The sequence below is a fragment of the Homarus americanus genome, unplaced genomic scaffold, assembly GCF_018991925.1.
Source record: "Homarus americanus isolate GMGI-L3 unplaced genomic scaffold, GMGI_Hamer_2.0 scaffold39155, whole genome shotgun sequence".
In the NCBI taxonomy this organism is placed as follows: Eukaryota; Metazoa; Arthropoda; class Malacostraca; order Decapoda; family Nephropidae; genus Homarus; species Homarus americanus.
In genome coordinates this window covers 8,319,660-8,347,575 of record NW_024737042.1, presented here as the reverse complement: position 1 = coordinate 8,347,575, position 27,916 = coordinate 8,319,660, and the positions used below count along the sequence as shown (strand labels likewise).

The window sequence follows — 27,916 nt, the reverse complement described above, 5'->3', positions numbered from 1 at the left end:
TGGCTGCATCCTTCTTTATTGTTCGAATCGTAGATTCATTCACACCATGCTGGCGCGCCAAATCAACCTGCCTTGTTCCTTTCTCCAACTCTTGGATGATGGTATACTTCACCTCGTAGCTTAAGGAACGTCGTGTCTTCTTTGGCTTAGTGCCGCTGGGTCCAGGTAATGAAAGGTTTCTCTCTGGGGGTGGTGGTCCGGCGGAAGCCATTTTACGGAACAATGGATGCGCGTTTACACGGTGTGGCCTTGAGGGATGAAACTGCCGCGGCTAGGTCAAGCGTCGTCTTTCCTCCCTCCCTCCCTCTCCCGGGTGGACACGTCATAATACTTTAAGCCAATTACAGCTAGCAAAATTGTATGTTACCTAATTTTATACTAATATAAGTTTGTTTGCCCTTTTATTATAGAACATCAAATTAGGCTTGTGCGGATTGTTCCATTTTCGCTATGCCATAATTAAAGTGTTTATCAGAATTCTTCTTAAAAGTAATAATATATAGTCTGAATTTTTTATTGCTCATTCAATCCTGTGGAACACATTGTTGACTGAAGTTGCCTGAGTACAGCTGCGGCCGATTGCTGATCACTTGCCATTTAGTGGCTGAATAGTACAGTATAATATAAAGGTTGAAGACCCCTGGTTTATGGGCTCCACACATCTGTGTCACATGGCTCAACCATTCTGCAATGTATATGTCAAAACCCTGGGGCGACACTTTAAATTTTCTCACTGTACAAGTTTATATACAATCAAATTCATTTTCTTAACATTTCAGAATCTTCAAAATGAAAAACAGGTTGGAAATACAGAAGGCAGAGAAGTTTAATCAATTGTGCAAACAGACATAAAAAAGTGATAATAAAAAGTTAAAATAAAAAATAAAAATTAATTTATGCAATAAAATATTATTGCCCCTTTTAAATTATATTACTTTAATAAGAATATTATATACTGGTACTGTATTTGGTTTTGAAAATAAAATTCACCGACATATTAACCACAATGGCAGGTTCAAGTTTATTTCCAAAACACCTACCAGTAATAACCAAAATATTGCTCAAAAGGATTTACAGTACAGTACAATAATGGGACTTTCATGGGCATTGTAAAAACCAAAATAGTTCTGTTAAAGTTAAGATTTACTTGCTCTAGTCAGGTTAGAATTGTTCATTTGCATCCACTTCAATCAATTTGGGTGATCCTTACAGGTTAATATGTACTCACATTTTGGTAGTACACATTGTACAGTACAGTCAGTCCTCAACTTACGACGGGGTTATGGACCGACGACCAGGCCGTAAGTTGAAAATGCGAAAATACATAGAAAATCGAAAATGGGCGTCTTCTTTTCTTCTCAGCACCACGAGAACTCTCACTTTTACGCTTGCCAGCCATTTTAAAGGGAATTACAAACGAAAATTTATCAGTACACAGCGCGATTAATAACGTCGGGACTCGAAAATGTAATTTTTAAAATATTTTATACAACTGCGGCGGTCGTATGTCCGGGTGGTCGTAAGTCGAGTAGGTCGTAAGTCGAGGAGTACCTGTATTAACATTTGATTGATGCAACCTAGGCAAGTTACCACCCTTTATAGAAAATGAATGACTTCACAAATTTCTATTTTTTAATAATTTGCCAAAACAATCCTTTCTAACTGATAATGTACAAAAATATTGTGCATCTTCACCCCACATCCCCAATATTTATAAGTGATAATGTAAACGAACTACAAAAGTGCCTATATAAAGTACAGGGTAGTAACATGGCAGTCATGTTCAGCATTAAGAATACTAACTTGAGAAGTTTACTTCTCAACACCCACCCCCCATATTAAGATAATTCATGCATTTACAGATCTGAAGAATGATAATTTTGGTGTCAACAGCCTAGTCCTACAAATTTCATTATGCCCAGGTCATTTTTATTGAACATTTAGGATTAACAAAATAAAACAATAATCAAATCCAATCCAAATGGTTTATTTGTAACTCCCTCCATAAATACCAAACTTCCTTTTAAAATCATGAGGTTTTATCACACTTTAAATGTAGACAGAATCAATTTGTCTTATATTTGCAATGGTCAACATGGCAACTACAGTTATTTTAAACAAGAGTTCCCTACCAAGACCAGTGGTGGGTTAGTTAACACATGAGGCAAGGTAGCTACCAACCATCTGGTTATCACCAAACTTTGTGTCTGAAGCAGCAGAAATTTGGAAAATCATAGAACACTACTTTCAGATTTACAGATTTTGTACAAAAATAATGATTCATATCATTGAGCCAACTACTTAGTCAATATATAACTTTCTACTACATCAGACATTCCCAATTGTCTTGAAGCACCCATAAGTAGCTGGCATATGACCACATAGGTGGGTGACTCGTCAGCAGATACTTCTGCTGTGCAGTACATGAACTCAAAACACTGGGAACAACATGCTTTTATGTGAACAATAATTGATAACCCCTTTGCATAAATGCCACTTACTTCAAACCTAGTTTCTTACTCAGGCACACCACATAGTAAAAAAAAATTAACTGTTACTTAAAATCAAATGGTCTTGTCTTAGGGATTATCTTGGTACTGAGCCCACAAAACCAAGTTATAATCCACTGACATTTTCTAAAGTTTGCACTAAAATTACAATAAAAAAGAAGTTATAGTTGCTAGATACACATCAATGAAGAGTGTAAATGTAAGAATAGGAAACTTATGATAGTCTGAGGCAGTTATATCAGAAGTTAAGCTCATACAAATATGGGTTACTTTTTAAATTTATCAACACTTCTAAATTCATTACTAGTAAATAGGATGAGATGCATTTAAGCTTTGAAAAAGCCGAAGAAAGAAAGAAAGAAAGAAAGAAAGAAAGAGAGAGAGAGAGAGAGAGAGAGAGAGAGAGAGAGAGAAATAGATCCTAATAGAACTTGAATACTGAGATGTTGATCATTGTTTCATGAATAAAATGAATCTACTAGAGAATTCTGGGATGACTGGAATCAGATGATATTTGTGTTCAAAGTCTCCATAGTAGTTTACATGAATAGTTTATATGAAAAAATGAAAGGACACTCTTGACCTAACTGGAAGCAAACCAAGTGGAACCATGAGGCTCTCAAGTGGCACAGGTAGGATGCTGGCCCAGGGAGAGGGGAGAGGGCAAGTGGGAACACAACAGGTAAATGTTTCGATGGAAAAGGAGGTTGTGCGAGAAATACATTCAGCCGCACAATGCTGCTTCTCCACCCATGCTACCTGGCAGCCATTTCTTGTGCTTAGGTTGCTTACATTCTCCCAAGGAGTACAGCCCCAAAGCTGCATGAAGCCTCACTCACTCACCAAGAAATATAAACTTTGGCATCTTCCTTCATCCACTACTGGAATATACCTTGTTATAATAAAAACACACATTCTTGCAGTTATAACACTGACAAAATTATCTCATCCAAATAGCTTCAGAGGCAATCCTAACTCCACAAAAACCCTACTGACCATAAAAGGCAATCTTGCACATCTTGTATATGCCTGGGGCTCCTCCAAGGTCTACCATGGATGTGTCCTACCCTACAGAACAACACATTTCCTTCGTTTCTGGGGTTCTGGAGGCTCTAAGGCTGCAAGAATGGCTTCGTCAAATACATTCTTGAGGCCCTTCTGTGTTAGTGCTGAACATTCAACATACTTAACTGCCTTAAGCTCACGGCTCAGCTTGTCACCCTGTTCATACGTTATAGGCTTCTGCTTATTCTTGGCCAGCTTTTCTACTGTAGCAGCATCATCTCGCAAGTCAATTTGAGTGCCCACTAGGAGGAATGGAGTCTTCTGGCAGTGATGAGTGATTTCTGGCACCCACTGTAAAATGCATGTAATTTATTAAATAACTAGTTAATAAAGCTCTGTAAATGCCCATCCATTTATTTCTGCTGTTCAACAACTGTATCTGTTTTACAGTTAACTTACAGTAAAAACCCCATAATTAGCACCCCTCTAATTCAAAATCACTCAGAATTCATAATGTTTTGCGGTTATGAATACAGTACAGTATATATTACAAATTTCGTAATACAGAGTATTTGGTAAAATTCCGAAATATGATAGACATTGAAATACAGGGCATTCAAAGAAAAATCTATACATTTTAGATAATGCAATTTGCATCATCTGCTGGTCTATGGATGAAATTTGGAATGGACGGCCAGCTAGTAAAAAGGTCAAAGAACAAAACTAAACTCATTAGACACAAACATTAAGTCTATGATGACAATGTAATGAGCATCCTAAATTTAATAACAAGAGCTGGAGTGTTTCCAAAACAGTGTGTGCAATTATTGATTACTTTCAAAACTTTTAGAGGATATCTAAACAGCTACTTTTTGTAACACTCATTGATTAAGCTCAAAAGACGAAACAAAATTCAGTTTTTCAGTGTTTGGGAAAATTCTTTTGGATCAAATGCAACAGTGAGTAGAAAAGGAACAATGAAAATAGAAAACTTAGGAGACTTGAATATGAATTATAACTAACCTTTTCCTTGACATTTTCAAATGATGATGGGGACACAACAGAGAAACAGACTAAAAATACGTCTGTTTGCGGATAGCTTAGAGGTCGCAGTCTATCATAATCTTCTTGTCCTGAAATACAAACAGAAAGCCAGTCAAAAATATGCATTTATCAATATTTCAACAACTATTACATCATTCACTTAGGTCTTTCCATAACTCCAGATAATTCTCCAGGAGAACATGTAACTGCTCTCTCTACTTGGTCTATTATTATCAGCCTAAGAAATTTATTCACCACCCTTTCTTTTCACGCCCTTGCCATCTTGATACTACAATTGATGAGTTGACGGTCAGAATTTTTTCGTAAGATGGCAGGTTAATGGGTAAAGAAAACACTTAAATTCATGATGGGAATAATATATTTGAATAAATTACCGAAGGTAAATTTTTTTAAAAATTAAGGGTTAAAGTTGCTAAAAGTCAAGTTACTGCGAAAAACTCTGTGATTGGCTATGACGTCACTGGTTCCCTCGAGCTGCAGAGAGGGAGCATAGAGGCAGTCAAAAGACTTGTGCAACAGAGAGACAGCCTTTTGCCTCGATGACCACATCCACTACAGGTCCCTTCGCAACCGAGTCATCCGCGAAATACGCACTGCAAAGAAGTCTCACTACCCGACCAAATTGCAACACCTGAAGCAGACCAACATCAGTCAATGGTATGGTAAGCTTAAAGAGCTCTGTGGACTAAACAATAAGACACACCCCCTCCCCTTCCTTAGCCATCCCACTAATCTTGGTGCAGCTGAGCAATCAAATAACCATTTCGCTACTATATGCCAAACGCCTCCCTGGCTTGACACAACAACTCTCCCTGCTTACCTACCAGCCCCCCTTCCCACTGACTTAGTAGAAGAATTTGAAGTAGCAAAACGTCTGGACAAACTAAAGTTAAAACGCTCTACCACCCCCATTGACTTACCAATGACACTCTTCAAGGAGTTCTCCCCGGAGCTAGCTAAACCCCTCTGCTCCATTATCAATGCTTCCCTCAGTCAAGCCAGATGCCCAGCTGACTGGTAGACTTCGTAAGTGTCACCAGTGCCCAAGTCAACCGGCCCACAATCCTTTAATCAGCTACGACCCATTGCAATCACCCCAATACCCAGCTTGATCTGTGAAAGTTTAGTGTTTGACTGGGCTGATATTGCAGGGGCCATAGATCCTCAGCAATTTGGTAATATGAAAACTTCCTCCACCACTGACTGTCTTGTCAGCTTTCTCGACTACATATACAGCCATCTGGAAAAACGAAAAACGTCTGTAGCTGTCGCCTTCAGTGACTTCACCAAGGCATTTGACCTAGTCGACCACAATTTGATCATCAATAAAGCTATCGACCTCAGGTTTCGAAAAAGTCTTGTACCATTGTTTACAGACTTCCTCAGTAACCGACGCCAAGCTGTACGCTTCCGAGGGGTTGTCTCCACCTTTCAGTCACTCACCTGTGGCGTCCCCCAAGGCACCAAGACGGGACCACTATGCTTCCTTATGCTCATCAATGATGCCCCATGGGAAACCCCTGCTTGCTGGAAATATGTCAACGACTCCACCATTGGGATCAGTGTCAACAATTCTGCTCCCGACTATACCGCCCTTCAGGATTTATTGAACAGTCCCCAAAACCGGGCCACCAACAACCACATCACCATACCAAGACCATGGTTACGCATATCAACCTCTCCTCCGACGCTGTCCAACCCCCTTCCATTACTTTAGGTCCCAACACACACACACCAGGTTGTAGATTCCATTAAGCTCCTCGGCGTCACCATAGACAACAAGCTAAATTGGAAACCACAAGTCAGTGAAGTTGTCAAATCCTCCAGTTTCTGTCTCCACCTCCTCAGCTGGCTCAAGTCCCTCGGAGTTCCTGCGCCCGAGCACCTCAGTGTTTACTCAACATTCATACTTCCCAAGCTCACCTATGCCTCCCCTACCTGGCCTTCCTCCCTAAATGCCACACAACGTAAACACCTATAAAAAGTGCAAAAGAGGGCATGCAAGATTATTCTCTCCCCTTCCTACTCACCACTCACACACACCTTTCACCAGCTAAAAGCCACAATCAAGTAAACTTCCAGTATCAATCCACTACAGGTGCTCCCCGACTTACGACGGGGTTAGGGGCCCAAATCCAGGTCGTAAGTCCGACATAGATAAAAAAAAAAAAATAATAATAATAATAATCTACAATGATATACAGTACAGTAAAAGTAATAAATAATGAGGAATGGATACAGTGTGACTGAGCACTTACCTTTAATGTAGTCAGTTGAATGCACACGGAGCCCCCATAATTTTCTATTTACAGGATACATGGACTATATTAAATGGATGAAGCAGAGGAGGAGACAGGGCTGGGTGGGTCATCAATGTTGCTTTCTTTAGACAGGTTTATGTGCATCTTGGATCATTCTGTCAACTTTGGCATAACGCTCATAATTTTGATAACCATGATCCATGCCATCAAACATTTGCATTCCTTTATTAATTGCAGCAAATGCCTCTGCCATTTGTTTCACTGAAAACTTTTTGGGGGGTGCAGGTTCTTCTACATTTTGTCTCTCTTCTTCCTCTGCAATTTTCTGTGCATCTAGTTCAATAAGATCCTCGTTACTGAGCTCTTCTGCTACACTTTCAACCAACTGTTCAACATCTTCATTATCAATTTCTAACTCCAGCTGTTTACCTAACTCCACTATCTTGTTATTAATATCCGAAATAACTTCATTTTCGTTAACTCCTTTGAAACTGTATGACAACTCAGGCATGCGCTTCCACAATAATCCAGTATCATCCACATTGAATATTTTCTCAGGCAAATAATTCCCTTCCACAATCACTTCATCTAACTCCTCCTTAAAAGGTTCGGCAGCACCAACATCGGCACTAGCTGCCTCTCCACTCACCTTAACATTGTGTAGACTGTAGCGTTTTTTAAATCTATCAAACCACCCATGACTCCCTGTAAAGGTTTGATCACATTCATCTCCTGCCTGCTCCTTCAGGCTTTGGAACAGGCTTCTTGCTTTAGCCTGTATGGTTAGAAGGCTTAAGGGTACACGCTTCTGTATCTGGTCTCCTATCCCTATCACCAATAATTTTTCCATATCGTGAATAGGACCTTGTCTTTTCTTTGAAATTATAGTTCCCTTTATTGGTGTTGTTCCTTTCACTACATCATGAATACGTTCCTTGTCCTTCAGAATAGCGGATATGGTCGAGTGTGAGAAACCCAGGTCACGTGAGATTGTTGCTAGTCTTTCCATTCTCATGCTGAGTTATTATCTTCATTTTCATCTCAAAAGTAATTGCCTGTCTCCTTTTCTTTGGAGCACCATCAGCACTCTGACTTCTACGCTTTCCAGTCATTATAAAGTCAATTAAATACGATAATAATGAAAGTTCACAGCGCGATCAGTATATAGGATACGATAGCCAAACACCAACTAAGCGCTCTCCTGAGTGAGTGCACCCACGCTCTCACCCGGGACCGAAACGTTTCGGTATAGAAAATGCGCGAGTCATTTGAAAATATTTTTGGTCACGACTGCCGCGGTCGTATGTCCCGACAGTCGTAAGGTCAGAGCAGGTCGTAAGTACTGATGGACGTAAGTCCATGCAGTCCTAAGTCGGGGACTACCTGTACTGTATTTGCACTGTTTCCAGTTGACCAAACATAATCATGAGGAAGAGGGGAGGGTATCCAAGTCACCTGGTTATATCGCCAGCTAGAAAATAGGATTTAAGGATCAACTCCTCATCTTCTCGTAAGATGTCTTCCACTAGGTCTTTCAAGTAATAGACAGCCAGATAGAAAAGCCATATAGACCTGTGGGAGAAATTGATCCACTGGTATCTAGAAAGAACCCCCTGGGACAAAGGATGACAGTTGCCCATTTATAGAGAATGTCTTATAAAGTTTACTATCCAGGACAAGAGCCAGTACCATGCAGATCAAAACCAAGAACTAAAAACAGAGCTAACTATCCTACACTAGAAAAATGACTGCATAAAACAGAAAAACATGGGAATCGCTAAAAGTTGCAGCGAGCCAAAGAAGATTCTGTTCAAAATTAAAAAAGGAATGAACTACAACTTGGCTAAAGACAAAAGTTTAAGCAACAAGCAAAAGATCCCTAATGCAACACCAATAGAAAAAAAAAAAACTCCCCAGAACGCTCCACCATTTGTCACATCCACTTAGAATCCCTACGTCAGAGTCCACACTTAGAATAAGGCTATCCTACAATTGACTGAATTACTGTAGCATGAAGAAAGGCAACATTGCCAAGTCATACTGACCCCACCAGCTACTTACAACCATGCCACATATGACAAACATACCCCCAATTAAAAGATCTATGACTGATTAATACAAATCTTGAATTAAATATAACATCTCAAACTGAGTTAATCTCAAGGAACTACCCTAAACGTGTCATACTAAGGGGGAAAGACACTCAGGCCAACAATAGTAAAGTGTGACTTGGAGAAATGTCTGGTCTCTACAGTGGACACCTGGGGACTAAATGCAAATGGCAGCTTAGTCCTGGAACCAGATGACATCACTACTTCTTTCAAAACTTTTGACATAATTGTTTGCAGTACTAGAATGTGTTTAATATATGAAAGGAGCAGAACACAATATTAATGTTTTGTAAATGCTTCATGACCCTGACAATAGCTTATAACAAACAATTTGATTATACTGTATACAGTATACAAAACATCAACAGGATGGAAAACACTTACCTGCTGTATCAAAAAGGCCTAATGTGTATGGTTCACCTCCAATCATTACCGTAACTGCATAGTTATCAAATACCTGGAAAGAAGACATTTTTAATCATTTGTAAGACATAAGGACACACATAAGAGGCTGCAACATCTATAAAAGAGAGAAAAAACTGACCGGTAAATAGTCATTCCTAATAAAGCTTGGAATAATGTTGTGTGTCAATATTTGGCTAGTTTTCAAGCCTTTATATAATCCTGTTTAAATACCTTGGTATTGTATCTGTTTATACTTCAATTGGGGAAATGAATGATTTGCTTGAATATAAACAATTCTAATTTTATACATAATTATATAGTTTACTATAACTGCAAAACAATAAGAAAACATAAATTAACCATCTCAAAGACACCAGGGCAATGGTTGTATCCTGTAGTGATTAGTGATTTGAGTACTGTATGCACAATACAGTACCAAACTTCATTATTCAAATGACAACAGTTGGCTGCTTGAGAATCCATTAATGCAATTTCATACTCCTGCATAATGGAATATCACATGACTAGTACAGTACTGTTCTTTCATATGGGAACTCAGCCATGGTCAAATATACACTCCTTATAAAGAAATAAGGTGTGTGCAATAAAATACTTCATCAGAGGAAGCAAATATGATTCCAATGTCAGAGGTTCTAAGATAATGTAATACAGTAATTCTCATATCTAAGTGCTGAGTGGCATTCTCAGTCAGCAGATGGGCTGCATGACTAACTGTTGTGATATGTAAAAGAAAAATTGGTTAAGGAAGTGGTCTGGTCACTGATTGGTGGGAAAGCTTCTTTTTTTTTACGGGGATTAACCCACCTGGGCACAGGTCACTGACCCACATCGGGGCCTAGGGGGCGAAAATGTAATTGTAATAATAATAATAATAATAATAATAATAATAATAATAATAATAAACCATAAAGAAATACAAAAATGAAAAAAAAAATCAAGAGTGAGAAACAATATAAAGTATGTATATGTTGTGTTGTCAAAGTAAGAGAAACAACTGAGACCCTGCAATTGTGTTTAAATGAGGCAGAAAGTCAGATCAGCAACCTGGGACTTGGTCACAATTTTCGTGATGCCATACAGCAGCAGGGTCTACCATTAGACAATACATTATGCTTCCAATATCTTCCCAGGCGGTAGTACTTCATCCTTGACCACCGACGGGTCAAGAAGGGTCAGACGCACCTGGCGCTGCTCAGCAGCAGCCACGTCAACTGTTATGTTGGCCCATACCAACACCCTCCTCCCCACCGGAATATCAACAAGTTCTCGCCAGAAGTTACTATTTCATTTGGGAAAGGAATGGAACCAGTGTTGAATAGTGGTGAACAGTGCTTAAGTCAGTGAAAAACAACTCGGCAGTTGAGTCTGAGCCAAGCTAACCTTCACACTCTGAGGTCCCAGGTACCCAGTGATAATTCCCCCGAGACTCCATGATAGAGGCGCCTGGGACCACACCTCACCCACTTGAGTGAGTGAATTCCTGTGACAACGGACCACGTGGTGTCCCCATTATGCACGACACCGCATAGTGAATGAGTTGCTACAGCATCATGTGAGGCTCCTCATAACACCTGCGAGGGAATTACTACGCCATGTGATGCCCCTTATAACACCGTCTGTGAGGGAATTACTACACCACATCAGGCCCCTCATACACCATCTGTGAGGAATTACTACACCACATCAGGCCCCTCATAACACCATCTGAGGGAATTACACACCACATCAGGCCCCTCATAACACCATCTGTGAGGGAATTACTACACCACATCAGGCCCCTCATACACCATCTGTGAGGGAATTACTACACCACATCAGGCCCCTCATACACCATCTGTGAGGGATACACCATCTGTGAGGGAATTACTACACCACATCAGGACCCTCATACACCATCTGTGAGGGAATTACTACACCACATCAGGCCCCTCATACACCATCTGTGAGGGAATTACTACACCACATAAGGCCCCTCATAACACCATCTGTGAGGGAAGTACTACACCACATCACGCCCCTCATAACACCATCTGTGAGGGAATTACTACATCATCAGGCCCCTCATACACCATCTGTGAGGGAACTACTACATCATCAGGCCCTTCGTAACACCATCTGTGAGGGAATTACTACACCACGTCAAGCCCCTCATAACACCACCTGTGAGGGATCTAGTACTCCACGCGATGCCCCTCATAACGCCATCTGTGAGGGAGTTACTACACTACGTGTCTGCTGTTCAACACCTCAGCTCACATGATCTACGTGTGTAAACATTAATCTGTATGTTCACTGTATATGTTCCTTCACCTTTCTCTAATGAAGGCTTTTGTTAAACCACCAATGTATGTAATAAGTCATTTATGTCCAATGTATATTTTCAGCCTTCGGGCTGCAAACTTTTTCAATAAACCGTTCATTATCATTATTATTTATTACCTTTCTGTTTGGTAGCTGCCTACTACCTGCATGGCAATCATGAAGATGAGGTGTAAGGCGACATCAAGTCCGGTGACATTGCCCAGGAGGATTGTTAGGCAAGTGCTGTGTATTGATGTACCCTAGTGGTGGTGTGAGATAAGATCAAGTCATGTTGACAAAGGAATGGAGGGGGGAGGGTGTCAAACCAGTAATTGATACACATAAAGTTGGCCTTGTGGGGGAAGACAATTTTACCACCTTACAGTACTAAGATCACCTACAGGATGTAGAGTTCACTCAGACTACAGATCACGACCCCAATAGTATCCACCTCATCAGAACACCTGCAGCTCATGTTTCTCACAAAACTGTGCACTCAAATCAAGTGGTAAAGTTTTATGCCATGACATTTCCAAGTGGCTGATAATCATTTTCCATGGTTTACCAAGTGTTCCCTGATAGTACAATGTTAATGCCTGAAATGCATTAACTAATTTTAATAAAAAATTGATTTATGCTTTATGAAGGAAATAAAGACACTGTAATAGGCCAGCAGCAGCTAGCTATCATTCACCCATTGTGGTTGCCTTGACCAATACCATCCCCAAAGTATTTACAAGTTGAATTCAGTCTTTTTCTTTAAAGAGTAAATTATATCATATTGAATGAAAATGTTTTTCTGCCTTTAAAATATATTTATTGTATTTTAAAGCATATAAGATGCACGGTCCATATTGGCAGGGAGTATTTAGGGGAACTTGTGTGTATTTTCCTCCTGTAGCCATAGTTTTCTTAAAATAATATATTCAGTACCAGTAAATGTGAGGAATAAATAGAAATACCAATAAATAAAGTACTGTACAACAAAAAATACTGTATTGCCAAACCAGTAAATAAAAGCCAAGTGAAAGTTTAACACAGTTGCCATTTGCATATACTGTACTGTACTGTAGTCCCTGGCTCACCATAACAACGCAGACGCCACCTCCACCGATCCCCTAGCAAGGCTCCCCCCACATCCAGCCTCCACCCGCTCCCCCACTGAGCTAGCCAGCTAACTTGTGTGTAAAGACATGTATGGTCCCTTTACATGATTCTCCTTTGGACTATTATTTCTTGTCCTTTATTACAATATGTATGAAGGATGGTGAGAGCATATAACTAAGTAAAAATAAATGAAGAAAGTAACGTATATTTACCCAAAAATACGAGATGAAAAAACCATAACACCAGTAGCCTAGTAGTAATAGTGAGGAGTCTAACCTGGCTACAATGCTGCCAATGATGTTAACAGACACAAATGTAAAAAGAAAGTTGTGTAAATCTTCATTTGTATCAAGTATTTGTAGATTTAAAAATAAAGATTGCAAGTATGGCATTAATAGATTGTAATGCTTGTAAGAGTTCCGAAATGGTTACATTAATATAACGCCGTCAATGGACGGCGGCAAATTTTTGTTAACACCGACGCCATCAATTTTTTGGGCAGGTGACGCTACAGGCAATGCAGTCAACTTTTCACCTGAGCGAAGCGTCAAGCGTCAATTTGTTAGTCAGGAAAAAGGCCATCAACCAGTTGTCCAGGTTGGTCGAGAAGTTCATGCATGAGACAGAGCAGCAGCAGCAATGAGAAGACAACAAGACCATGACGTGGAGGACGAATTGTTCCAGGCCCTGTACGAGACCCCCTGCAGGAATGAAAAAGACAGTGACCTTTTCAAGCATTTCCTGGGGGAGAAACCTTCGAAAAACTTTCGACAAGGACACCTTCCCCAACAAGGCCATGAGGCCCAAGCGCAGCAGAATGAGCGACAAACATTTTGACATGCCAGTATTCTTGCGGGGGAACAAATGAATAATTAAAATGATATAATATAAGTCATAATAAATGATTAAAAATTAATGAAAATTTTTTGATTTTGCATGTTACTCCCATACAGAGGAGTATACGCGTTTCAGGGCTGTATTTGTACGTCACTGAAAACTCGCTAACGCCGATGCTATCAAATTTCTCGGCCGTTTATGCTGACGCTGCCACTTTTTTTCGTTGATGCGTACAACACTGTCTGTGTGTGTGTGTATATAAGCAATTAATTTATGAAAGGTATAGGAATTTCTGCTTATGTAATAACTATAACAATAATAAGATGAATTTAAATGAGCAAGCTTGTATTCATTTACCTTTTCATCAAAAACCAGCTAATAAATCTAGCAGAGTACTGACACATCAGCACTTCTTGAAAAGGAATGTACAGGTACCTCCATTTACTTACCGTGGGAACATACTCAGAAGGGAATTTGTTTGTCGTGTAGGAGATGAGCAGGCAGGTTTTACCCACCGCTCCATCTCCTACCACCACACACTTGATCGTCTGCATATCTCACGATCCCCAGCAGACTGTCAAATGAGAGATACATGTATTAGTGACATCTCAATTTAGTGTACAGCTACTTGGGAATTTATTTCAATAAATTCTGAGTAATCCTATAGCTAAGTGAGAAAAGTGTAAATAGAAGGAGAAAAAGAGAGGGATGGTGGGAAGGTACTCCATAGTAGAGTAAAACATCAATTTCATGTACAGTATATGCGATTCAATATAAATACCAATTCTTGAAAATGTAAGTGGTCTGCTACCTACACTTGGTGCTGTTGAGAATGTGGATTATCTTTGATCCTTCCCTCCCTCCCTCCCCCCAGTCGGCACTCAGTCCATGTTGTTTACACAGGCCACCTTACATTGTTATGATTGCTGTTAATAATGCCTTCAGCTCCCTGAAATTTCATTTCAACCATTTTCCTTTCCTTTCATGCCACTATGCTCACCCCTGTCTTATAGGCAGAAGTATTTATATAAATGGGTTAATTACATTAGACTTATATACTTTAACACCCTCCGTAACTTTTCACTAGCTATGAGGTAGCATGTTCAGAGCACGTGTTAAGGTGTGCCCACGGGAAGTAGCGTCACTTAGTGCTGAGCTAAGGCATTAAGTAGCCGGCTCTCTAGCCACTTAATGCGGGCAGTAGTTTGATATCCTACACTAGAGGAAGACGTTATTGAGAGCCATCACGGATGGTTCCGTCTTCCCTCGAGGGAGGACGTTGAATATATTACAATTCTCCCTCGACGGGTATTACAGACACACTTACTCAACCCATCACCTCAACAGGACGTATTTTATAAGAGCTATTTAACATAGTCTCCATCCTCATTTAACACTCATAGCTACAGTGATTAAGTTACGGTGATATACACTTGGAACTGTATATAATATATTTTCTTAATAGAAGAAAGACAGTTGGGTTTTGCTACTAAAACCCTATATAGTTTTACATGTTCCAGCTCCATTAACTCGTCAAAAATCAATGGTTAAAGGGCCAGTTCACCAATATTTATTTAAACTTTCACCAAGGAAATAACATTTATTGTTTAATAAAGTAACTGACAGTCAAAACGAGAAAATGTAAATATGAGCTACTCAATTTAACATGTCCACAAAGTATATATTATTTTTTTTAATACAAAATTAGAAATGCTTCAGTTTATCACATAGTTCTCCAGTCTATTAAAGTCAGTTCATATCAGTGCCTCTTGACCAACAGCAAAAAAAAAAAATACACTGTATAAAAAAAAAAAATAAATAAATAGGGAAATAGTAGTAACATGTGAGAAGGTGATAACTGAAGCTCCAACTGTAACCATCTTCTACAAATTATGGTATCACTCCAGCTGTTAATCACAAAAACTGTAACAAAGGATTATGAAGTTTCAATTCTGCAAAATATCAATGACCAGATACTTTTGCTTAGCAACTGTTTAGAGATGAACCTCTGGTAAACAATCATTTGGAAAGACTTTTTCATACTGTCTAGTGCTAAGTTATCTAGTTATGAAATGTGGCAATTTACACTAAATTGACAATACAGGATCCCTGCCTAGGATAGCAAATAGCTCACCTAACAAGGGATGCTCTGGTATGGTAATTTCATAGGTCACAAGTTAAATGACCCATAAAAAATAAGTCAAAACCAATTCAACCCAAATGACAAACTAAACAAACACTGAACGTAAATGTTTGTAATATACAGTGTTTGTGTGTATACGGTAATTAAAGTGTGTCCACACACAAGCTTTCTCAAATGTTTAACTTAAAACTGTTTTATTGGAAATAGCACATCCAGTAAATTCTGATACGGTACCAGTACACCTGTACACATGACCCACTACAAACTTTCAGAGAAATCAACCACAACTTCCTCTGATGAGGCATGTCATGGCCTTGCTAAGCAAACTTTCACTAACTGACAATGAATGCATTTCCCCAGCAGATTTCTTCTTTGAAGTTACTGAACTTAATTTACACAACTACATGTACTGATATATGTTTTATCTACAAACACTATTTTTTTTTGTCCAGCTAGCAATTCCATAAGTGGATGTTAAACTGCAAATAAAGGAAAAGATAAAATTGTATGAAGTGAAGAAACATGCTTTAATAGGACTGCAGAATAAAAAACAATACCAAGGAAGACAAAGATGCAATGAACAATTAAAATTGGATCCCTTGAAGATTAACCCCTAGAGTACTGGTACTTCATCTGATAATTAACCCCCTCACTATAGGATGCCACATTTAATATTTTATATGGCTAATGCCAGATGATTTTATTCAGAAAAGATACCCCTCATACCCATAGGGTTAAAGACCCTAATGGTACCTGAGGGGTTAGGTGGAATTTGGTTATGTTAGAGTGGTTAATCTTAAAGTAAAATAAACTGGTGGCTATTCTTCAGGTGATCTGAATAAAGCCTTGAAATGGTAACAATTCTAAAGGTAGAAAAAGTCATTTGAAAGAGATTATATTTTCTTCAAACTTCAGAAGGTGACCCTTATTAGCTTCCCAATTTTTTTCTATTCAAAAGCTATTGTTTGTGAAGCCTAGTTATGCAAGTGACAGATGAGCTGTTAAAGCTAAATTTACAATACAAAAATCTGGGATATCTTTTTTAAGTCCACTAAAGCGGACTAATTGGAGAGAAGGGTTGTCCGGGATAAGAGGTTGTCCACCTTAAAGCAAATTTTAAAACAAAAACAAAAGATTAGTACAACACTAATGTATTCAATTTTTATGAAAGAAATGCATGTTTGTTTGCTTTTTCATAAAAAATACAGAACTAAAAGCAATGTACAATCAGCATAAAATTATTCTGCACCCCTGGGTGCGATGGCTCTCGCAACGAACACTGCGAGACTGACGCCATGTATTGGTAAGGTTGGTTCCCCTGATTGTGTGATTCATTGTAAAACTAATGTGCTATTATTCCTTATACCATGTGTAGTAACCACAGAGAAATTATCAGGAATACATATAAAACCCATAGCACCAAAACCAGATATACTACAGCTCCTCCCCGACTTACGACGGGGTTAGGGACCCAAATCCAGGCCGTAAGTCGAAAATGCTTAAATAATACACAGAAAATCTAAAATGGGTGTCTCTTTCTTCTCAGCACCACAAAAGTTTCACTTTTAAGCTTGCCAGCCATTTTAAAGTGAATTACAAACAAAAGTTTTCTCTGTATACTGACGTTGGGACTCGAAAATACGTAATTTAAAAAAAATTTGGTACGACTGAGGCAGGTCGTAAGTCGGGGAGGAGCTGTATACAGTAGTACTACGATTGATCACCCAAACATGGTAGGAATGGCAGGCACTCTAGAAACTGAGGTGCTGTATAGGAATTTCGCATACTATGAGATACTGTACAACGAAATCATGTAAATACTGTACTCATGATTATAACCACTATCTGATAAAGTGATGAGAAGTGGCATAATACAAGACCTCAACCAGAAAAAACAATACAAAACATTTGTAAGGTAGGAAAGTTGTACAATTTTACGCACAGGTAACTGAGCGTCGATTATTTTATAAATACCACTGTACAGTATAGATATATGTTAACTGCTCTATATGCATCTTGTAACACATTGTGCATGCAGACACACTATATACAAGAGTAACTGGCAACTCAGGAAGCCAGGGCAACCAACATCCGCTTTGACTCATGAGTGTTTTAAGAATTCTTGGTCTGGTGTCATACTGTAGGAACCCGTAAAGGTGCAGAATAATATTTTGCTGACTGTACAGAGTACTGTACACTTGTGCAACTTATTCCTTGATTTTCACATATCCAACACCGATTGCTTCCAAATTCTGTATTCAGCACCTATTTACAAGGGAGTAGCACCCCTTTCTAGTTTTTCAATCACCTTTAACTTTTTGTTCACTGTTGAGGTTTTAGGCTAAACCTTCTCACCACCCTTATGAACACCAAATACTTTCTTAGGACCCATGGTTATTGTCTATTTTTTCAATAAAATGCAATAAATATGCATGCTACTTCACCCTAAAACATGACCACATTATTGGAAATGCCAAATACTGCAACTATTAAAATAAAGTTCAGCACATCTAAATGGCAATAAAACAATTGACGGAGTGAGAGAGTGAAAGAGACGCTATCACGGGCAACGTTGATTTATGACTGAGCCTGTCCCTTTGTTCTACCAGCGTGGGTGAACCACATGGTCTGTCAGCCTTGGTCCCCAAAAATTTTGGTTCAAGGCAGACATGGCATCTTAGGATAAATTTTGTCCTAATGTACCTCCTTTTTTTTTATTATTTGAATTCTTTTGGCAAATTTGGTCCAGCTTTAGCGATATCCAGCTTTGTGGGGTCCACCTGAATGAGGTTTTATTGTACATGTACATCAAAAAGGCATTTGGATGATGGTTTAATTTATATTTTTCTCTCTCATTTTTTAGGAGATGATCATCAAGGGAGAAAAATTATATATTTTCATGGCAGGATGGGCCATCTCTGTGTGCTCGGCATGAGACAAGGATGTTGAGTGAATGTCAGTTATGTCTACACCGAATATGATACTCTCGATAAATTAAAAATATAAATAAAAAATGTACAAGTACAGTTGTGATCCACCGATGGGGGGAGGGGGTGCTTGGAACTAAAACTACATGATTGTTGGGGTGTTTTGTTAAAGCTAACGCTTCACAAATGTAAACCACAATCAATACCAAATTTTTTTGCAATTGAATGACAATACGATATTAATTTGCCTGATGTCTAATATCTGATGGAATAACTAAGGCTTGAGCTTCAATCCTATCAGTTTCTTCCATGAAAAATCTTGAATTAAGGTTGGTTCTTTTGATATGACTTGTAAAACTTTTATCCATTCTTGGAGCCTGATCAACACAACAGTAAAAGAGAGAACGAAATGGCTTCTCTACCAGAAGTAAATGCAAACAATTACAATTTGCCAAATACAAGATGGTATGTATCTTTACTCACATTTTGACAAACTAAATGTACTTTTTATCTTTATGTGCAAACATTATGTATTCCTTTCTTTACTGTAACGTATGACGATAATCAACAAAATTGCAAGCATTACATGGAACAGGAAAAATTTTTTTTGACACCAGGCCCACTCCCCATCCAGGTGATGCAACGTAAGAGACGGCAATATCAAAGCACATGCAATGAAACAATGTTGGAAAACATATGTATGGTAAGTAGTTAAAGCACATTTAAAGAGCATACTGAGAGATTCTACATTAAAAAATAGGTAGAGCTTGTGTAGCCAGGTATTCTGTCCAACTTTACCTAACCAGAGTACCCGACTATGTAAGCACGCAATAAAAAATACAAATGGTACATTATGCTCTAAGAGCAGAGTACTGTACAGTACAATTCATCTAGCCCTCAGTAAACTGCAATTAGGGTCCCAGTACTGTCTGGCAGCAGTACACTGTGACCTTACTCCCTTTCACTTACAGTAGTCCTCCGTTTACTCTCACACACATACAATACTATTTTGGTAATACTGAAAAACTAACACATGTCAACCAGCAACTTGAGATTTTTTTCTGCATTAGATAAATGTTTTCTTTCCCCATGAGAAAAAGGAGAAATTTTCTTTTTTAAATATTAGTTTTATGTTTTTCCCACCCGAACAGTATTTTACAGTCATACACTACAATGCAATATTCAATGTTTACATCCAGAACATTTTGTTTGGGATAAACCAAATTAGGTTAGATTAGGTTTTTCCTTTATCTATAATAAATCATATAGCTACTGTACCGTAGAGTACATGCGCAGCCAACCAAAGATGCATTGACCCCACCCTGGGTCTCGTACTGCCAATTTTACCTGGTAATACTTGATAAAGTAAGGCTGTATGTAATGGTGGTTGTGACTGGTGGATTTATTTTTGGCTGTATCACTGTCAGAATAACTATTAAACAAACCAATGGTGCCATTTTTATGAAAAACTATCATTATTTTAGATCATGAGAAGTTGCCAAATGTTCATATATTTGCTTAAACAATGAATAAAATTATATTAATGAATTGGCAACTTAACTACAACCACAGCTGCCACAAGATTCTCACATCAAATTTTCTTCATTATTTAAGCAAATATACGAACATTTGGCAGCTTCTCATGATCTGAAATAATGATAGTTTATTTTCATAAAAATGACACCTTTGGTTTGTTAAGTTATTCTGACAGTAATACAGCCCAAAATAGATCCACCTATCACCTTTACATACAGCCTTACTTTACCAGTATTGCCAGGTAAAACTACCAGTATGAGACCCAGGGTGGGGTCAGAGCATCTTTGGTTGACTGTACAGTACTGTAATGTAGCAGACGTTGGGAAGTTGTTCGTGTGTAAGAAATAAACTAATAAAGCATCCCAAAGTGTTCCCCTTGATGAAATAAAACATCATGGATGTAAGCTTTAGAATTAATGCATTATAGTGAATGGCCAGGTACAGTATTATGTTATAGTAGACCCTCGCCAACCGCGGATTACATACACAGTATCAGCGGTTTTCACTTTGTATACAAGTTTACAAACTGCGGCATTAAGTTTTATGTATCCACAGGTTAGTGGAGGGTCTTTATCCCCCGTGGTCTATTGTATTCCTCTGTACTGCGTCCCATCTCCCACCACTGCTATCCACACTCTTCGGTGCTGTGATCTCTTAGTGTACAGATGTACTGTACCGGTCGGTATTCTCTTATGTATTTTCTACTGTATTAACATTGATTTTTCCTTTAACTATGACCCCTAACTGTTCACCAAGTGTTATTGATGAAGGTGAAAAGGGCAAATAATGTAATGACATTAGAAAAGAAAATTAAGTACTTGATAGACTAGCCTGTGGGGAGAGCATAGCATCAGTGGGACGCACTATGGGGGATAAACGAATAATTGATTTGTAACATCAAAAAGAGGCTATGATAAGGGCAAGTGTTCCTCGCAACACATCGGAAAGTGAAGGTAAGTTATTTTATATGTATTTGACAAAAATTTTATTAAATGTACAATACAGTCGACCCTCGTTAATTCGGACCCCTTTAATCCGGATTTCGGATAATTCGGACAAAATCTAAATGAACTTTTTTTTATTTAAGATTTGTAGGAATATTACCTATGCGGACCTTAAGCTAAAATGCTGGTCCACCCACTGCTGGGATAAAACACCAGTGTCTTTTTGGTCAATTGTAACATCTCCACCACTAGTGTGGGGGGGGATGCAACTTTTAGCTTCAGACATGACAAATATTTACCATTTACTGCCAGTAAACAATGGAAACGTAAAATTTGTACCAATTAGTAATGAAAAGTTGTGCAGTTCCTTCAGCAAATGAAGCTCACCAACTTACAATAGGCTAAATTACCTTACAACGTGTTTTCAGTAGTCTATGTTGAAGTTCTTAGCACAGGCTAACTTATCATATCATACGGTATCACAGTTCTCATTGATCTACAAAAAATACCGGTGATAAAAACCTTTTTGATATTTCACACTTAATATAATACCCGGTAATCTACTTCAACCTCCTATTGTTTACAACGACACATGACGCACCACCAGCTGTTGAGTATCAGCTACACGGTACACGTGTTTTTCGAATCGTTTTCAGTTAAAAAACTGTTACATCACATGTATATTTTACCTTAACTGTGCCTGAATGAACATATTCTCGGAAATAAATAGTAGTTTTGCTGAAATGTGATGTATTTTAATGTAAAATAGGATAAAATACATGACGAAAACAAAAGACTTTACCCAACCTTCCGATGTTCTAGAGAAGTTACTCGTTTTTTTAATAGTTTTTGGTTAAAATACTGTTATATTACAATGGTATTCTATTCATACTGTGCTTGATATAATGCATTCATGGAAATGTAATATTTTTGCAGAAATGACGTAGGTATTAGTGGAAAGTGGGATAAAATCGTGACGAAAACAATGACTTTCGCTTTCTTTCGTTCAAAAGATGTTACCGTAATCGCTTTTCGATTGGTTTTCAGTTAAAAAACTGTTGTATTACATTAATATCCTATCCTAATTGACTTGAATAAATACTACGATACCATATTTCTGAATATTTTCATTAAAATCCATCCAAATCATTTTCCTTGTCATCGTCTGCAGCACCAAACAGCTTCTCCCAGTCCTCTCCTTGAACAGGGCTAGAGGGTACGTGTTTTTCGAATCGTTTTCAGTTAAAAAACTGTTACATCACACGTATATTTTACCTAAACTGCGCCTGAATGAATATATTCTCGGAAATAAATAGTAGTTTTGCTGAAACATGATGTATTTTAATGTAAAATAGGATAAAATACATGACGAAAACAAAAGACTTTACCTAAGCTTCCGATGTTCTTGAGATGTTATTCGTTTTTTTAGTAGTTTTCGGTTAAAATACTGTTATATTACAATGGTATTCTATTCATACTGTGCTTGATATAATACATTCACGGAAATGTAATATTTTTGCTGAAATTACGTATGTATTACAGTGGAAAGTGGGATAAAATCGTGAAGAAAACAATGACTTTGAAATATAATGCAATATTAACCCCTAAATCGGTTAATTTGGATAATCGGCTAAAACGGACACCCTTCCCCCCCCTATTAGTCCGAATTAACGAGGGTTGACTGTACAGGTATTGTTTAGTGAAGAAACAGGCAACTTAGTTAGGCTCTGACGAGTGTCATCCGTCGCCATGGAACCTAGCCCCTTATTTCCTATACCAGTCTGTCTTTAGTCTTGCCAACCAAGGGATTTTTCAAGGACCTAACTCCCGAGGATGGTGAGGGGCTATATACTGTACCACATAATAAAAATACTAATGTTTGTTATAAACGGTTTCAAAGTCAAATGATTGCTTTATTAACACCAAACCTTTACAGTATATAAATGATGTGGTTCAGAGTTAAACAATTTAGTAAGCAAAAGGTGAGCCCAATTCAAATAAATTTCAGTGTCCCTATGTCAAAAATGGAACAAAATTTGCTATGATAAACAATAAAAATTATACACAGCCTATCTTAAAATACAATAGTACATATTTATGTACCAAAAAAATAACTCCTTCCACACTTAAACCATCCTGTGGGTAACACGACAGTTCAGCTGGGCAGTCACTCAGCTGACTTTGAGAGGTGTGTGTTTGTGTTTGCCATGACATCACACCAAGGGGAGGGAATGTTATTGGGTGGCGAGTCAGCGACGCAGTTACAGCCTACTGCCTCTACACTTACACACCCATGCTCCTCAATTTTCTTATTTTATAGTTATATATTATATTTTCTTAAGTTTCTAAACCACATTTGAGTAGTTTAATCATATAAATTTCCACAACTTTTATAGTTTCATTACATGTAACAATGGCAACATGCCATCTCACAGTTCACCTGAGCCTCAGTTTTCCCCTTCCCAATGAGTCAAGCTATTGCTAAACCGGATTTTGACCTAACATTAAGCGAGAGAGGGTGTCAAATTTTTTTTATTGTTACATCAAATTAACGTAAAATAAATTGACACTAAATGAGGGATATCAGTAACAGGCTAACCTGGCCAAACCCAATGTAGAACACTGCACTTCCATCCTAGGATCGGCAACTTAGGTAGATTTAGTCGGTTTTATTTCACATACAATATATCATCTCATTGGTGGAGGAGCATCTATGTTATATATGTATGAATTGTGGCTAAAGCAATAACAAGATAATTGCCATAAATCCTTGTTATTTGTTGGCATATTATTATTATACATATTTTCTTTTTCACCACTTATCACCTTACTAGCCATTCGGGCAGCTGGTCTCTCCAGTGTTAGTATGGGAGGAAATCCGAGACCTACCTTCTCATGTGTGTCCGTGCCAAGTAGGACTCGAAGTCCTGACATATTTGTGAGAGATAACATGTTCCCGCTGCACCACCAACACCCCATTGTTAGTGTTATATTACTAATAAAAGATGCTGCAGGTTCTCCTTGTTTATTTAACGGATGTGTTAATGTGTGAAAAAGTTCGTCTTTTGGTGCATGCATATAAGTAAATCATGGCAGCACTTCAAGTACGTTGCCCACATTAACATGCACTTATGTGAAAGTACAAAAGTTGCAATTCCTAGCCACCATTTTATTGACATTCAAAGGTTTAGAAAGAAATTTTCTTCCATAGAAAATTTATGATATTTAAAGACAGTTGTCTATGTTATCCATCCAACTAAGTTAAAAGCTCTATAGAAAGAATTTATTTCTTCCCTCAAAACTAAAGCAAATCAGATTTATGGTTCTAATGTAGAGGCAGATGACATAAAAGTACGAAAAGCAAAATAAAACATTTATAAATTGCAATATCTCAACTGGATACGACTATTCTTGAGGTAACAACTTTTTTTTTCTATAAAAAGTCTCAGAGTTGGTTCAGGTATGCTAGAATGGTTACCGGGTAAACTACTGTACTACCTTGACTAATCTTCCATTCAATATATCCATACATTTCGGAAGTTTTGACTTTCATATCCATAAATTGATTTTTTAAAACGTAGTGGATATTTTGTTGTGACCGGCTAAGTTCCAGCTTACGCTATTTTACCTCAAGTGCGCTCTGATTGTCTTAGTACTTTCTGCTTTATATGACGGGGGGATCACCCCCTGGCTATGAAGTTAAGTAAGGTTAGGTAGGTTCTTTGGTTGGTTAAGTCAGGTTCTATTACGTTCTAGTAAATGTCGCCTTTATGTGACAAGTTTCCATGCACAACTGAAACATGGTTAGGTATGTTTACAGCTACACAGTGATCAACTCAGGGCAAAATTAATGCCCAATGCCGCCAGTCACAGTCAAATATAGTTCTCGCATTGTTTGCCGGTAATGGATGATTAGCCAATCAGCGTGCACTCACGGTAAAATAGCATTCGGTGGAAATTACCGGTCACAGCAAAATATCCACTGCCTTTTTAAAATGAGCTAAACTTCTGAAGGTAAAGATACTGTAGTCTCAATTAACCTGATAACTACCAAAAATATTCTTATTAGCAAAACTAGAATACAAGTACTGGAAAGGATAAGACTGACAACATTACTCTTCCTGATGCCATCACTTCATATAATAAAATCAATGAAAGACTGCTACTAATCATCATGGGTGCCAGTGAAGTCGGCCCTTGGTGACTTCGGTCCAGTTACTGCGGTAATCTCGGCCCACATAGGATGTGGATGTGGGCCTGCACCCCCCAAGGGACGGCTCTGACAACACAGTTCAGAACACTGCAACCCAAGATGAACCAGACCCCCTCAACGAATCTTCGCTGGTTGATATGGAACCTAACACAATGACTGCAGTGGACCAAGACACGCATGAAGTCAGCTACAAGATTATTGAAGGAACTTTAATTCATGGTGGAGATAAACTTTTCGATTCCAGCGGTTGTTCATGTACAGTCAAGAGGAAATGTGCCAAGTCCACGACATGGAAATGTTCTCAACGATCCAGACTGATTAACTATGCAGCCATCGTTGATATGCTTCCCAGTGAATTGTGATGGACTTTGAGAAAGCTCTGTGGCGTGCTACAAGTTCTCTGCTTCCGACTGTTGAAATAAAAGGGTGTGCATTCCATTTTGCTCAAGCACTCTTCCAGAAAATACAAGAGCTTGGATTTTAAACTTCCTACTCATCAGATGAAGGGACTCACAAGCTGTTTCGGAAGTTCATGACGTTGTTTTATTCCGGAACAACATATTCTGGGATTAACAGTTCTATCTGGCCACCCAAGTCCTGGAGCATATATAAACTAAGTGTGAGAACTAACAACGACGTTGAGGGGTGGCATAACCATATGAAGACGAAAGGGAAGGCACAGATGTCCTTTTACATGATGAAGCAACTTTAGTAACTACTTAGATTCATCTCGTGTCTGAGGGAAAACTGAAGCGTCATCAAAGCCGAACCTACAAACAACTACTGTACAAGCAAGGGTCTTCTCCGTATGGGAAGATTATGAAAATGGTAGGCAAAGCGCCAAACAATTTCTCTCTGCAATATCCAGACTGTATGGCCCATAAGAATAAACTGTACAGTATATGTATATGATATTAAATCCATGTGCTTAAAATAAAATTATAATAAAAAAATCCTCAAAAAGCCTGACAGTTAAATGATTGTTGACATCGGCCCATCCTATGTGAGGCCGAGATTACCGAAATGGGCCAGGATCACCACTGTAACTGGGTCGAGGTCACCAATGGCCGACTTCATTTGTGTCCATCATCACGAGTCAAAAAGACATCCTATCCAAGGGGAATGATTTATGTACATTTATTTTGTACATAGCATGCACTTATATAATTAAGTTTACTTGCCTCTAGCATGTAAAACCTATCTTATAATCGGTGAAGGTGTAGAAGAGGGAGACTACCAGAAGTTGTTTGTTGATTTTCTTTAATTTTGCTATACTTATTGTTTTGATGATCTTAAGTATATTAAAAGAAACGACAACTTTCTATTATGATTTTTTTTTAAATACCCCGCTTCACAATTCTCCTCCCGGCGCCATTCTTGTTGTTTACCTCACTGAATCCCTCTTCAAAATATGTTTCCTATAAATGATGGTGAACGCTTCCACGAATTCCTCCTCGCCGTTGCTGATTTATATCAACCTCGGTATTAAGGTAAGTAGTTAAACACAAAGTAACACGATAATGCATAGAACCTGACCTAACATACCCAACCTATGGGTATGTTAGGTCAGGTTCTATTAGGTTCTATGCATTGTCATTTCCATTTTTGTGTTTAATATGATATTAATGTGTAGAATAATTTTCAACCAATTCTGATATTCCTTCTGGTGGTCACCCTCGTCTACACCTTTACCTAATAATCATTACATGCTAACGAGATTAAAGAATATGGCACATAACAATTTCATATTATTCTCAACATGGTTTATGAACTTTAATAAGAGCCAATTTCAGCTTCAAATTAGATAAACACATCACATTCATAACTATAATAAACGGATTTTCTTCCAATAATACTATGCTAAATTAATATATTTCCTAAATGTTCAGTATCCAGGAAATCCAATGACTCAGACATACCCCACCCTTCCCTTCATCACACAACCTTAGTGTTTTCCTAAGCTGGAGGGGAATAGGATTTGATAATAAGCTTATATCACATTACCTACAGTATAAAACAATTATATCTGTTAAATAGTGTATAAGACATGCGCTAATTTTTTTTTATCACCTAAAACGAGCTACTAAACACACATATACTGAGTAGTCCTGGCAGGTCCACTGTTGTTTTACCACATAGTTCTGTTTTCACTCACCAACACACTACCTTCAGTAACTAAAACTTCATACTTGAGAACATAGATACACATATAAGGTATTTCAGACTAGAACCAATACCGACACCTTGACATTTAATTTCCTAACGTCAACTTCAATGTTTTTTTTCAGCCATCTTGACGAGCCCCGCCTTCATTTTAACTCCTTTTCGGCGAGTATTACACAAAGCCTTGCTAAACACTGTACTTCATCCTTTTCCTAAGAATCATGCACTTTAACTAATGCAAAAATATATGTATATTTAGAGAGGAAACAAGTAAATTTAGGTAGTAATTCCTCACCAGCTGGGCGTAGTTCATCAACACACTCCTGCCCTCTGCCGCCTGCAGGAGTAAGCCTTAACAAGATCCACA

At 38.2% G+C, this 27,916-nt stretch overlaps 1 protein-coding gene across 1 annotated transcript; it reads right to left on the bottom strand.

Moving 5' to 3' along the window:
- Positions 1 to 1,971: 1,971 nt before the first annotated feature.
- Positions 1,972 to 27,916, bottom strand: LOC121872665 (cdc42 homolog). The gene is made up of 5 exons (XM_042375623.1): positions 27,845 to 27,916; positions 14,073 to 14,197; positions 9,337 to 9,409; positions 4,539 to 4,648; positions 1,972 to 3,866 (listed from the first exon to the last, which is right to left on the bottom strand). The coding sequence occupies exons 2-5, from the start codon at positions 14,175 to 14,177 to the stop codon at positions 3,579 to 3,581; spliced, it is 576 nt and encodes a 191-aa protein (XP_042231557.1). The 5' UTR covers positions 14,178 to 14,197; positions 27,845 to 27,916; the 3' UTR covers positions 1,972 to 3,578.

What these genes read in the sequence shown, in the direction of transcription:
- LOC121872665 (XM_042375623.1), bottom strand. Translation starts at nt 14,177, where the DNA reads ATGCAGACGATCAAGTGTGTGGTGGTAGGAGATGGAGCGGTGGGTAAA. An exon ending in AGGCCTTTTTGATACAGCAG is followed by an intron (nt 4,649 to 9,336) that starts GTAAGTGTTTTC and finishes TTTGTATTTCAG; the next exon opens with GACAAGAAGATTATGATAGA. An exon ending in TTGAAAATGTCAAGGAAAAG is followed by an intron (nt 3,867 to 4,538) that starts GTTAGTTATAAT and finishes TGCATTTTACAG; the next exon opens with TGGGTGCCAGAAATCACTCA.